Genomic DNA, 14,489 nt, shown 5'->3' with positions numbered 1-14,489 from the left:
TTCAGGGATAAAGATGTTCACATCCTGGATAGAGAGGAACGATGGTTTGAGAGAGGAGTAAAGGAGGCCATCTTTGTGAAAAGAAATCGTCCATCATTAAACAGGGGTGGAGGCCTACGTGTTCAATTGTCCCCCTCTTACAATGCTGTGATTGCTAGTGTCACTCAGCCCTCTGTGAACAGTAAACAGCCATCAGTGTGCTAATGATCCATTGTTAGGCTGATGGTCCTTCTTGAGCATGTGATCAGCTGGTTTTGGTTGTCAGCAGCAAACTGGTTGAGCCACTCTGAGATGGTGCTATTTAAGAGACTGAGCTGAATACAGCATCTCAGACTGAGGAAGTCTCTTGGATGAGAGACGAAACGTTTCTAAATTTTTTTGCTTTGTTTTTTGTTTTTCTTGAATGTCCAGAGGACCAGATTGAACTTTTTTGGATTCTCGAGGTATGTCGAGGAATGGCCAAGGATAATATCTATGAGAATCCAAAAGTCCTGAAATGATGACACAAAGTTTATTCAGCTGGTTTATCTGGTTATCAGTTGGAAATTCCTCAGGGAGGGGATGGTGAGCATCAGATCACATGTTCTCCAGGCAAATTCAGATAAGATGACCTTCAAGAACAGCCAAGGGAACCAAAATTCAGATAAACACACAGTTGTTTGGGGGACAGCCAGGACTTAATGACATCTACCTTGAATCTGTGTTGGTCAACTCGATTCCGAAATGTCCAAAATAACATGGCCACACCGATGGAACTTGACTGAGTAAAATCCCCAAGATCTGATCCATTCAGCCCAAAGCATTTGAGTCCAGGTACTCGAGACACAAACCAAGCCATCAAAAAGGCAAGCAGCATGATCGGGTCCAAATTTGCTGCAGATGACTTCCTTGATTGTAGATAAACCAGCAACCAGCCGAATTCAAAATAGCAGGAACCAGTTATATAAAATCCAATTAAATATGTGTCTTTAAAATCCACAGATGGCAGCAGAGATAGACACATCATCAAGTCTTCCAAGTCAATGAGATATCCAGCTGCGTGCATGCCAACAGGGCAAATTGGCTCGCCTAAAGCCTGTCTTCTCTTCGAAGAAATGTTGTAAATTGAGTTGATGGACCAACTGGTCAAAACAAGTCCATAATCATGGTTCGGAAGAAATGCAAGAGAGTCTCAGCAGTTTCACAGACAGACAGAGCAGCAAAGCAAAGCGGAGAGGGAGGGAGGGAAGCATCCGATCTCGTCGAGAGCAAGTGGTGCAGTGAAGTGATATAGTGTCCAAGAGGGTGAATACTTTTTATAAGCACACCTGATAAAGAGTGATGAATTCCACCTCTTTGCACCAAGCTTTATGCCAACATTGCAAAAGATGGACAAGGACAAGAAATAGCAAGCCAAAACCAGGTTTTTGAGCATTTTACATAACCTTGAAAAACTCATCTAATCCTCCTTCAAAACATAAAGCCAGAGCAATTCTCTCTCTCCCTCGTTCTCACTCCCTTTCAGCTAAACATCCTCATTCCACTCAGGAAACAACATGCACATCTCCAAGCCTCCAGTCTCCCAGCTGCTTGTCCATCTCATAACAATGAAGGACGCCTAATGTAAAGAAGGTGGCACAGAAAGCATCATAATGCTGTGACTCATGCTGGCAGCATTGTGACTTGTTTATTGTCTGGCCTCCTCAGAGCCAGTGAGGGGCAGAAGTTCATCCATCTGTTCTACACTCAGACAACAATATTGATGAGGCCGTTAACTGGAAAGCCTCAACTCGGCTACAAAGTGATCAAAATCTGCTTGTTGAGATGAACCTGACAACAATGCTTTATTTCTATGACAGGCTGTGTTTAACAAGCAAAAGCACATCCCCAAGTGATCTGATCTGCATCATTGTTTGTATGTTACAGCACAGCAGATGGGGATGAGGCAGCAACAAACAAAATTAGGTGCATATATTTTGGAAATGATGGGCGTAATGATTTTCAGTCCAACAATTTTCAGTCAGGTCATCTGGACAGTTTCTTTTTGTGCTGAAACATTTCACCTTCCATCCAGAAGGCTTCATCAGTCAAGGAAACACACAACTAAGAACTGATTCTTCCCCCAAACAGCTTACTCCAAAGTGGAACAAGCCAGTTATGTTGGTGCTAAGATGGTGTCTTTGGCAAGCTCCCTCCTCCGATTCCGGCCCTCTTCCTCATCGAGAGTCATGTTAAACTGGTTCATAACCAAAATAGTCCATGCTCAATAATCCAGGTATACAATCCAACAATTTTCAATCAGGTCATCTGGACAGTTTCTTTCTTTTTTTGCTGAAACGTTTCACCTTCCATCCGGAAGGCTTCATCAGACTATTTTGGTTTTGAACCAGTTTGACATGACTGTTGATGAGGAAGAGGGCCGGCATCGGAGGAGGGGGCGTGCCAAAGACACCATCTTAGCACCAATATAACTGGTTTGTTCCACTTTGGAGTAAGCTGTTTGGGGGAAGAATCAGTTTTGTGTTGTGTGTTTCCTTGACTGATGAAACCTTCCAGATGGAAGGTGAAACAATTCAGCACACAAAAAAATAAACTGTCCAGATGACCTGACTGAAAATTGTTTTTCAGTGTTTTTCTTGATCTAACAATGTAAACAATGATACACAGTCTGGGAGAGATGGATTGGCCTTCACAGGGTGAGCTGATTATGTTTTTTAGCTACTACAATATCAAGCACTACAGTGGTGCTTTTAAAGTTTGTGAATTCTTTATAAATCTCTACATTTCTACATAAATAAGACCTAACACATCGTCAGATTTCCACACGTCCTAAAAGTAGATAAAGAGACCTAGTTAAACGACAAAAATATTACACTTGGTCATTTATTTATTGAGGAAAATGATCCAATGTTACATATTTGTGAGTGGTAGAAGTATGTGAACCTTTGCTTTCAGTATCTGGTATGACCCCCCTGTGCAGCAATAACTGTAACTAAATGTTTCCAGTAACTGTTGATCAGTCCTGCACACACACTTGGAGGGATTTTAGCCGTTCCTCTGTACAGAACAGCTTCAACTCTGGATGTTGGTGGTTTCCTCACATTAGCTGCTGCTTCAGGTTCTTCCATAAAATTTGGATGGACTTAAGGTCAAGACTTTGACTTGGCCATTCCAAAACATGAACTTTATTCTTCTTTAACCTTCTTGCTGCGAGTCATTGTGTTGCTGCATGACCCACTTTCTCTTAAGATTCAGTTCATGGACAGATGTTCAGACATTTTCCTTTAGAATTCTCTGATATAATTCAGAATTCATTGTTCCATCAATGATGGCAAGCCGTCCTGGTCTAGATGCAGCAAAACAGGCCCAAACCATGATACTACCACCACCATGTTTCACACAGATGGTTCTTATGCAGGAATGCAGAGTTTTCTTTACTCAAAACATATTGTTTTTCATCCATCCATCATCTTTACCTGCTTCTTCCTTTTTGGGTCGCTGGTGCCCATGTCCAGCCATCATTGTGCGGGAGGTGGGGGACACCTTGGACAGGTCTCCAGTCCATCACAGGGACACATAGAGACAAACGAGACAAACAACCATTCACTTTCTCACTCACATCTAGAGACAATTTAGAGTTACCAATCAGTCTAACATGCATGCTTTTGATCTGTGGGAGGAAACTGGAGTACCTGGGGAAACCCCACACATGCACAAAATGCTTTTCATTGAAACTCATCTGTCCACAAATCATTCTTCCAATAGTCTTCTGGATCGTCCAGGTGATCTTTAGCAAACTGCAGATGAGCATCAATGTTCTTTTTGGAGAGCAGTGTCTTTCTCCTTGCACCCCTGCCATGCACACCATTGTTGTTCAGTGGTCTCCTGATGATGGACTCATGAACATTGATATTAGCCAATAAGAGAGAGGCCTTCAGTTGATTAGAAGTTACCCTGGGGTCCTTTGAGACCTCGTTGACTATTACACTCCTTGCTCTTGGAGTGATCTTTGTTGGTCCACCACTCTGGGTAACAATGATCTTGAATTTCCTCCATTTGTACACAATCTGTCTGACTGTGGATTGGTGGAGTCCAAACTCTTTACAGATGGTTTTTAAACTTTTCCAACATGATGAGCATCAACAACTCTTTTTCTGATGTCTTCAGAAATCTCCTTTGCTCCTGCCATGATACACTTCCACAAACATGTTGTGAAGAGCAGACTTTAATAGATCCCTGTTCTTTAAACCAAACAGGGTGTCCACTCGCATCTGATCATCATCCCATTGATTGAAAACACCTGACTCTAATTTCACCTTCAAATTATTTGCTAATCTTAGAGGTTCACATATTTTTACCACTCATAAATATGTAACATTATATAATTTCCTCAATAAATAAATGACCAAGTATAATATTTTTGTGTTATTTGTTTAACTGGGTTCTCTTTATCTACTTGTAGGACTTGTGTGACAATCTGATGATGTTTTATATCATATTTATGCAGAAATGAAGAAAATTATAAAGGGTTTACAAACTTTCAAGCACCACTGCAGCTCAATATCTGTGACGCTGACGGAATTATAACTATTTTGTTTTATTAATTGACTTTTAATGAATGTAATGTAGCCTGATGGTGTCATGGCAGCCAAATCCAGCTGGTAATGAGTGATGCTTGCACAGGGACACAGTGTGGAATGAGATGGTGCGTGATGTGAGCAATACGATTGGATGATGATGTAAATGATAACAAAAGCATCATCTTTAAACATTAAGTTATGTTTCTGGTTCTGCTTGTTTTGCCAAAACCCACAGCTTTTTTGTGAACTCTGTTTTATTTTTTTCTTTCACCCTTTGCCAGCTCTTTTCAGCTTTTCTTTTGCTGAGTCTGAACTCTTCTGGGATTCACACAGAGAAATCAATTTAGCCTGGCCTCTTTGCCTTTGGAAGGGAACACAGGCGCATATAAATATTCACATGTGGTTATTTCAGATACCGGGCTTAGGGACTGAGCAGTTCATCTGTTTGATCACAGAGACTGCGTACATGCGTCTCTAGAAGATTCCCTGCGCATCTTCCCCCCTCTTAAATATGTTTCTTTCTGGAAAAACTTTTATCTCACTGACTCTCATGGCGTCTTTCACGTCTGTTGATTCCACTTTTTTTGTTTCGTCACCTTCTGTTTTTTGTCTTTTTTTTTTAACCATTGCATTACTTTTATGCGTTTATTCTTTTCCCCTTCAGTCATTTATCATTATAAGTTCCTTTTCTTCGTTCTCTTCTTTGTTGTTTCTCCTCATTTGGTTATTCTTTGTCCTCACTGTTTTTTCCACCTGTCACATTTATGTTCTTATTAATCCCCACCCCAGTTTTCGAACCATTCATTTTTCAGTTCCCACAACTGGTTTATCTTTTTTAACATGGCTCTTTACTCATTTTAATGTTTGTTGCAGCTGTAGAGTTGTGTTTAGATCACTTTAATTCACAATATATTGTTGATGACCTGAAAGTGTGATCATGTTTTTGCCTGTGTGTCTTTGTTTTTCTGAATGTTGAGAGGCCGTATGCATTCCTTCTTTGTCCTTTCATCGTTTCTCTCTCAACCCAATCAATCCCTGTTTACTCACTATAGTATTGAAATATTTGGACTGAATATTTCTTGTTTTATCTGAGTATCTTTACATTTGTTATAAAAAAAATGAAGGTTTAAGTAGATTTTTTAAATGTAGTGTTTCAATATTATGGTTTATACATTGAATAATTAAATTTAAAGCATTTCCATGTACAGACAAGTGTCAGAAGTTATTTTAAAAAGTGCGATTTGCTTTAAGATGCTGATAAATGCAAACTACTCAGAGTGAATGTTGGTGTGTACGTGGGGGGAAAGCGTGTTAAAGGCTTGAATATCCACAGCAAACAGCATCAGAATATACTTTCCACGTAAAATGAAGCTCTAAATCATCTAACAGAGAATATAGTCTTTATCTTAAGATTTTATTCATTTTAATCTATCATCAAAACACAAGTACAGAAGGAGAATGCAGGGCTTTCATTTGGGCATGCATTATTTATGATTTGTCAACATGCCTCCATCAGGGAGAAGATCCACTCTGCCACGCTGCAGGACAAACTTCCATCAGCTGTCTGCCTCAGAAATGACATGTAAAACTATGTTTACCTTCTTGTTGTTGTTTATGTTATGTTTGTGTATCATTGCAAGCTGTAAATCACAAAGTCCTTTACTGGTAACACAAATATCTTGAACTTTATTAGGTGGAAGACATGCACATGATTCCATAGACTCTAGTGTTTGTTTAGATGTGACAGAAAGCAGAATTGGATGCGAGATGAAAGTTTTAATGAGTGTGCCGTCTGTCCACATTCATTCAAATGCAGGAACTCTGATTGTCCTTTCTAAAACTGAACCTGTTCAGTGGTTCAGTGTTTTTTTTTTTTTTTTTTGCTAACAGACAGTTTAATCAAATAATTAATGGCAAATCTTAAAAACTCTCACTTGTCACTCGAGTGATTGGGAAGCTCAGTCCTCACCTCCTTCTACAGGTGTGCAGTGGAGAGCATCCTGTGCTCCAGCATCAATGTGTGGCATGGAGGCTGCACAGCTGCAGAAAGAAAAGCTTTGCAGAGAGTGGTGAAGGCTGCACAGAAGTCTTTTGGAGTTAGCCTCTCCACCATCACAGACATTTACACCTTCAGATGCAGGAAGAGGGCCACCTGCATCATAAAGGACCCCACTCACCCAGCGCACACTTTTTGCACCACTCCCCTCAGGCAGGAGGTTGAGGAGCATTATGTGTAGAACCAATAGGCTAAGGAACAGCTTCTACCCTGAAGCTGTTAGACTCATGAATCTCTAACCAGGATAATCACTGTAATGAAACTTTAATTGGTGATATGTCTCTGTATCCATGCTGCTGATTATCCATGCTGCTGATTTCTTACCCATAAGCTGCTGTATTCATATCCATCTGCTCACAACAGACTCATGTTCAGGCTGCTGTTTAATACACCATATTATTTTACATTATTATTGTTTAGCGTATATCTTAGATCCTTGTATACAGTTTTCTTTTTTATAGTTTATATTTTTGCTATTTTGGGGTGTAACTGTACCTTGAGTACACAGTTTCGTTCCACCTCATGTACCACGTGTGGTGTGAATGACAATAAAGAACCTTGAGGTGTTGTGATCGTCTCTCAGCTGACCACACCAGATTTTAGCTCAACTCGTACAATAGACTATGGCCTTTTTAGTGTTTGCTGATGTACTTAGGTGGGGTGGCCATAGTTAAACAGGCTAAATTATTTGTAGATGCACATTAATTATAACTGTCAAACAGCTGCAGGTCATGCTCCAGTAAAACATCTGGTCGACTCCAAACTTTATGCAGATTCCACAGAAAACTTTGATAATTTTACTGACTGTTGTGAACTAATACTTATGGAATAAAATAGTTCTGTTGATGCGATGCCTGAACTGTTCCTAACTTTCATTTTACATTCATGTAACCTGGAATCAGAAACATGGAGGGGGTCCACATGTTGCTGCACATTCATTTTGAAAACATGTGCCTTCACTTTCAGAGACAGATGTGTATCTTATGAATTGTTCTGAACGTTCGGAGGACAAAACTCTGTGCTCCAATTGAAACACCGGTCTTCATTGTGCACTCCGATCAGTGAGGGGGTTGATGCTGTTATGTATACCCCACCCCCTCCAGCCCAGTTGCTGCCGGTCTGTTTGGCACTGATAACTGCATCATGGATTTCTTTCGCAGATATCCCCACCCCTCTGCTGTTAAATCCTCGCTCATTCTCTTTCTCTCCCCTGTTGTCAGCTTTGTTTTACAAACTGAGCGGTGATACCTTCTCAGAGGCCGCCTAACCCCTCCCCTGACACACGCACACACTCCTGGCCAGCTGTCAGACTTGGTGTGTCACGCTGGTGAATATAAAGCTCGTGAAAACAACCTCAGCAGACATCACACAGGATGGTGCTCCTCGTGACCACACCTTGACCTGACACAGGACCCCTCCCCACACACTACCCCCTCAGGTTTGCAGCTGATGCACCTCGACAGGTGTGTGTGTGTGTGTGTGTGTGTGAGCTGACAGCCACTTTGATGCATATTTTATACGAGGCTGCAGTGGAACTAGGACATGAGGGGGGCCATAATACATCCTGGTTAAAAGTGGGCGTGTCCTTCTTCCTGCAGCAAAGAAATTTATGTTTTTACTTATCTTATTTATTTATTTTGACTTGTTTGACCGTTTTCCTTTCCCTTCATCACCTTATCCAGCCTCAGGGCTCAAATAGAGGTATGTCTATTAAACACAAGCAGACAGATGTGCATGCTTTCATTAATAAAAGAAAGGCACACGAACAGCTGTTTGAGGACACTATCCATTTAATGGTATTTATAAACAGCTTTTCAGTCTGGCAATGTTTGATAACCACATAGAAAACATTTGGGCTGCACAACAAAAGAGAGGAGAGGAAACGGATACAAAAATATGTGCATATTGGACGGTTGGAGTGAAGGAACAGCTCAAGAAGAGGAGAGGGGAAAGAGAAGGTGCAGAAGGGGCAGTGCAAGGTGTCTCGGGTGAGTCCGCATAAACAAAAAAATGCAAGAAAAAAACAAATGCAACAAATATAAGAATATTAAAAAAATAAAGTTCCAGCCTCTAGCTCATTCATTTTTCATGAGCCACCACAAACAGCCAGTTTCTCCAGGTTTTCTCTTCACATTTTTTTCCCTTGTTTTTATTACAAAAGTCATTCTCACAGGAAGAAACAGACACAATTTACATCACCGCTTGGGTCACAGCAGCACGAACAAGTTCACCAGTAGGGTTCTCTAATCCTACTTGCCAGGACATTGACACCAGTGACAGTCTTCTGAACGTTCCTGATAGCTAGATAAGAGAGACACAAAACGAGCGGGGCTTCGTATGTGGCCCCCGCCATCGGAGTCCCATACAAACCACTTCTTTTGTAGGCAGTCAGCAAAAACCATACTCAATATTTTTGTGCTTTTTTCCCCCTCAGCCTGTCGTGATTGTTGCAATTTCAGCTTTAGTCATGTTAAAAGTACAAACACACGTTTTATTACCTTGTTATGCTGTGTGAAGTAACAAAGCATTTAGCTTTATTGAGCAGGACAGCTCAGATCTGTTGGAGTAGGATTCTGTGTAAAGGTTATGAAGTGTGAATATCTTACCTGTTGTACATAGCTCTTTCAATGACTCCAGTTTGGAGAAAAAAAGTTTAAATATGACCTGACTGATGAGCTAACGGCTAGTCTAAGCAGGACCAAAGTGGCAGCAACTCCAGTAATGACATAGAGGCTTTCAAGAACACCAATTTATAAACCTTTACACGATAATCATTACACATTAATCTGAACGAGACTGCCCCAGGATGCACCAAAGGTGCTACAGCTAATTGCTAGTTTGCTTTAAAATAACCAACCACAGAATTCTACAACGGAAATAATTCAATACAAACTGATGGTGGTGAGAAAGTAGGGCTGGACGATATGGCCAAAACTTTTATCACGATATATTTCTTGATTTCGATCGATAACGATATAATTCTGATACCGATATAAACAAGGCTTCAGAAAAACTGTACAAATAAATTAATGTTCACCTTTTCTTTGTATTTAGCCTTCAAAGGAATTTGAAATCACCGTCAAATAAACATAAAACTCTCAACTTTGTCAATATTAATAGCTTTAACTTTAAACAACAATATAAACTAACCCATGCAGTAGATGCTTGCTGCATGTGTTTCTCTCTTGATACAGCTGGGGGTGCTGTTTCAGGGACACGTTGGCTCAAACTTTATTATGCATTTTGCAACACACTGAAACCTGCAGTTTATCTGCTCTTAGAAAGCCGAACCACTTCCACACCGCCGAATTAGTCTTTCCACTCTTATCAATTATGTTATCTACTTTCTCTTCACTTGTGAACGCTTGTTCAGTCGCATTCTGACGGTCATGGTCACTCATTTTGAAGTGAAAACTTACCGTACGTTGGAGATTAGACTAGCCTGCTACCGCTAACTCCTTCTGGACTCGAGCTCTGTGTGTGGCGTACGTCACCACATACTTACGTAGCTGTGTCGCGGCTATTTCTGTTCAGGTCGACACGGCCGCCAGTTGAAGAGGCCGCTTCAACACGAACAGAAAAAGAAATGCGTCAGTGAAACGCTGTCATCATATCAAAATATTGAAAATGTGCTTAAAACTCGTATCACCGTTATTGAATAAAAGTATATAGTGATATATATGAATATTGAATTATCGTCCAGCCCTGTGAGAAAGTTAATGAAAGAGTGTTTGCATGAACTGTTATGAAATGATAGAGATGGGAACAGTTTAAGATGGTAGAAATCCATTTTATAATGGATGCCAGTAGCTGTTGTTATTAAACCCAGTTGGACATAAAAGGTACTTGTTTTCAAACTGTGACATCAAACATGAAAAAGAAGTTATCCTGAACTTTACAAATGGCGCAGTTTGAAAGTTTATTCCGAGTATCTCAAGATATCCTGATATGCAATTGTGTAAAAATGTAACTGAATGCACTCAGTGTTTTTAATCTGCACACGTCATTCAACAAATCTGAGTGTAAATATGTACCAGTATTCATGATCCCAACCAGCTCCTTCATACAGGTCAACAATTATCTATTTTCAGCCACTTGGGCTGTTTCCATAAGTAAACTAACACGTGGTATTTGGCAGCCAGTAACAAATTTTGCTTATAAATATTAAATTCAAGGATGAATTAACCATTGAGCCAAAAAAAGCCAATTTATTTTTTCTTTATTTCTTCGACTGGTTTTCAGGGCTGCAGTAAGTACATTTTTTTAGCTTTATTTCTAAACTGAGGGCATTCAAAGAGTACAACGGGTAAGATATTACGTGTTCTGCAGAACGCCACTTCTAATAAACTGAGCTGTCACTTTAAGGTATTCAGAAAACCTGTTTGCATCTGTACATAATTTACTTATTGAAACCGAACATTTAAGACTTTGGGCAAGTTGCACTGAAAAAAAAATGTAACGTCTAATGGCAAAGCCGAGACAGCGTCTCTGCTCCTCGACTCTGGGATTAGAAGACCCTGGACTAAGTGGGGTTAGAGGTTTTGCAGTGGGCTGTGAAGGTGGTTGATCAGGATTTGTCAGGGGGTGAGCATGCTTAAAGTCCTCCAGACCACAAGGAGCACCATGTCCTCTCATTCGCCTTTGTCCTTGTGAATTCAGAAAGAGCTCCGAGCCTCCAAAAGGGTGCGGTGGGATTTTCTCTCCTTAGACCTTAGCAGCAGTAAAATCCAACTCTCCAATCAGACTTGCAAATCATCAAGTTCCTCAGTCTGAGAGTGCACAAAATACATTATAGATGAAAACTGGTAGGAATTTTAGACGTTTAAAGTTCTGTTTTCCTCTGCTGATTCCATTCAAGACCTTTGCAGGAGTTCCTCCGCACTTTAGTTCATGTGACTTTCTTCTCTTTTTTGACTTTTTTTTTGTGGATTGAGTGATCAGTCTGAACGACACAGAGCTTCCACAGCATTACTGAGGAAAGTGCATATTGGTTTCAGTGAGTCAGAAGTTTTGTGAGTCAGACCAAAGCCTCAACTGCTCCTTGGCCCAAAGGTACGAGGCCTCCATTTCCCAGTGAGCTTGAGAAATAGTCCATTGCCTCTAGAGTTTGTTCTTAATGGAGAATGGCTCCCATTAGGCACTCTTGCTGTATAGCTTCATTCTACCTGCATGGCTTTTGTGTATTTTTTTCTTTAGTTTACACCCACAGTCACACAAAAAGATAATGCACATAATACGCTCGCTCATTTACACTGAAGGGAACCAGTTGGCTTTTAGCATGACCGTGTGATGCTGAATGGCTTCTAAGTTGGGATGCGACGTCGAGGACGAATGATAGCTTTCGACAGGACTGGTTTGAAGAATTGATAGTTATGTTGTTTTGCCACAATTTCAGTGGCATTTCTTGGATGCCGAGGATACAGATGTGAGCTAAAACTGCCACAAGATGTGAGAGTAGAGCCAATTAATCAGTAGACAGACAGTGATTACAGCCATTATGGCTACAACTCTGCACAATGACACATTTCACTGCCTCTTGTGTCTGCAGTGCTTTCTTTCTTGATCTTAAGGTGCTAATGAATGACAAAGACAGCTGGAAAGATCTGTATGAGTAGTTAAGAGGGTTAACTGAACATGTAAATGTTTGTGCTGTTGCTATTCTTTAAATGAGTTATTGGCTCAATACTTGATATGTGCACGTAAATAAATTCTATGACCGACACACAAAGAAAAGTTCCCTGTTTTTTCCCTCACTGACATCATGAGATTAATTTTTCGACCTGACTGCCACGTGTCACATGGATCCTTTTAATGGTACCACAGGCATACATACTGTGTTCTAAATGCACAGTCAAGTGCACACGCAGTTATCCATACATGTCTCCTTAAAATGCCAGAAGCAGGAGTTTCAGGAGAATGAATTGTCAAGTTGCACCACAAACACATAAATGTCCACCGTCTGTGTCAGCGAAGAATCACAAAACATAACAGAAGCAGAGCTGAAGAGAAACAGGAAATAAAATCTGCAGAGCGTGACCCTGCCACGTTATTGGCTCTCTGCACCCCAATTGGTGGACCAACAGAAGTCCTGGGGATGCACTTATTTCTTCTTCTTGAATTTCCAGACATGTCATATTTACCTCCATCTGGAGAATAGTCTTTCTCACCTCCCTCCAGAAGAACCTGCACTTCATTGATCCCTCCCTTTGCCTTGCGACCCCGGCGGGTGCAGTTTTTACGGCTCCCCTTAGGTGGCCGTGGCAGGGGTGCGGGTGAAGGCAGGCTATACTGGTCTCCATGTGGCAGGTATGGCCTCTGATGGTGGTTGTGACGATTTCGGTGACGATTCAGGTGGTTTAAAGACTCCCCATGCTCCGTCTCCCCACCTGGCATGTCACGCCCATGCCCCTCACTTGACAAGCAACTGGGTAGCTCCTCTTTCTTTAACAGTTTCATGTCCCTCCCTGCCAGCTCTGGCGGAGAAACGCAGATCAGATCAGAAGTGGAACCTCTGAACCTTCGCAGCCAATCCCAGAGAGACAGAGCCTTGCAGTCGCACTCCCATGGGTTGTCGTTCAGGCGCAGGTACTCCAGAGCTGGCAGCAGAGTCATGGTGGCACCAGACAGCTCAGTGAGGGAGTTATTAAACAAGAAGAGGGTGGTGAGGCGCCGCAGGTCGTGGAAAGCCTGGCGATCAACCCACTGGATTCGGTTCTGATGCAGAAGGAGCCGGTCCAAGATCCCCAGGCCTCGGAAAGTGTTCTGGCGAAGACTCCACAGTTGATTTCCATGCAGGAAGAGATGGCTGAGGTTCAGCAGGTCGATGAACAGATCATCTTCTAAGAACTCCAACTTGTTGTCCTGCAAAGATAAAAGAAAATATAAAAGAGAGAAGCTTCAAATGAGTGGTGGCACATTTATTATTTTTATAGATAGTCTTCAGTTAACTTCCTCCGTTTATCGTGGGGGATCTGTACCCTGAAGCCCCGCGATAAGTGAAAAACCACAAAGTAGGAATAGTAGTACAAGTAGTAAGTAGTAGTTTATTTTATATATATATATATATATATGAATAAAGGCATTTTTAACCCTTCCCACACTCATGCAATATTCTAAACATTTCTAAACTCTAAACATACTAAAAGAGCATAGAATGTCATGATTTCAGTTCCCTGCCTCCTCTGCTCTCAGCCACCTGCAAGCGCTCTTGGCCACGTCCACTTCACTGCTCTGTATGGAAAACAGCTGATCAGCTGCAGCAGGAAGCTTATCCTGCAGTATGATGATATGCTAAATAATTTAAAATAACCTATTTTAAATTAAAATTCCATGCCGATCATGTGGCTCATCCATCAGTCATTCAACAGTGTGTCATGTCCGCCTTTATTTTGAAAAAACGCGATAGAGCGAGTCCACGATAAACGAACCGCGAAGTAGCGAGAGACTACTGTATTTGATTTTAAACTGTACATTTTGTGTATAAACATGTTTACAACAATATCCTGAATGCTTTGCTTGATAATTAGCATTTGCTTCCATTTTACACTTCATAAAACAATATTATTAAATAAATAATACACCTAAACAAAGATATTAGGCACACTGTATTCTCATTGAATGCCAGTGAGTGGGTTTGGTTTGTGAAATGTTATTGTGTTTTATACAATTTTGATTTTTAAAATGTTTATGTGCTGAGTGTAAGGATGGTACCATTTACTGTTTCTGTTTGTGTCTGTGTTTCCCTAGTGTTTCCTCGTCAGTTTAATTGGTGCCACCTTTGTCTCGTCACAGCTGTTGTAATCACGTCTTGTCTTGTCCTTGTATAAAAGCTGTCTGTTCTGTGTTGTTGCTCGTCGGGTCGTATTCGTTGGGTC

The 14,489-nt window shown here is 41.0% G+C and overlaps 1 protein-coding gene across 1 annotated transcript in view; it reads right to left on the bottom strand.

Moving 5' to 3' along the window:
- Positions 1-12,579: 12,579 nt before the first annotated feature.
- Positions 12,580-14,489, bottom strand: part of LOC119420531 (reticulon-4 receptor-like 1) — a 148,868-nt gene continuing 146,958 nt past the window's right edge. Inside the window, exon 3 of the mRNA XM_037687943.1 lies at positions 12,580-13,476. Within this exon, the coding sequence (XP_037543871.1) occupies positions 12,580-13,476 (897 nt within the window). The remainder of the gene's footprint in view (positions 13,477-14,489) is intronic.

This window comes from Nematolebias whitei, chromosome 14 (assembly GCF_014905685.2).
Source record: "Nematolebias whitei isolate Nwh7 chromosome 14, NemWhi1, whole genome shotgun sequence".
NCBI lineage: Eukaryota > Metazoa > Chordata > Actinopteri > Cyprinodontiformes > Rivulidae > Nematolebias > Nematolebias whitei.
This window is presented reverse-complemented; position numbering and strand designations above follow the sequence as displayed.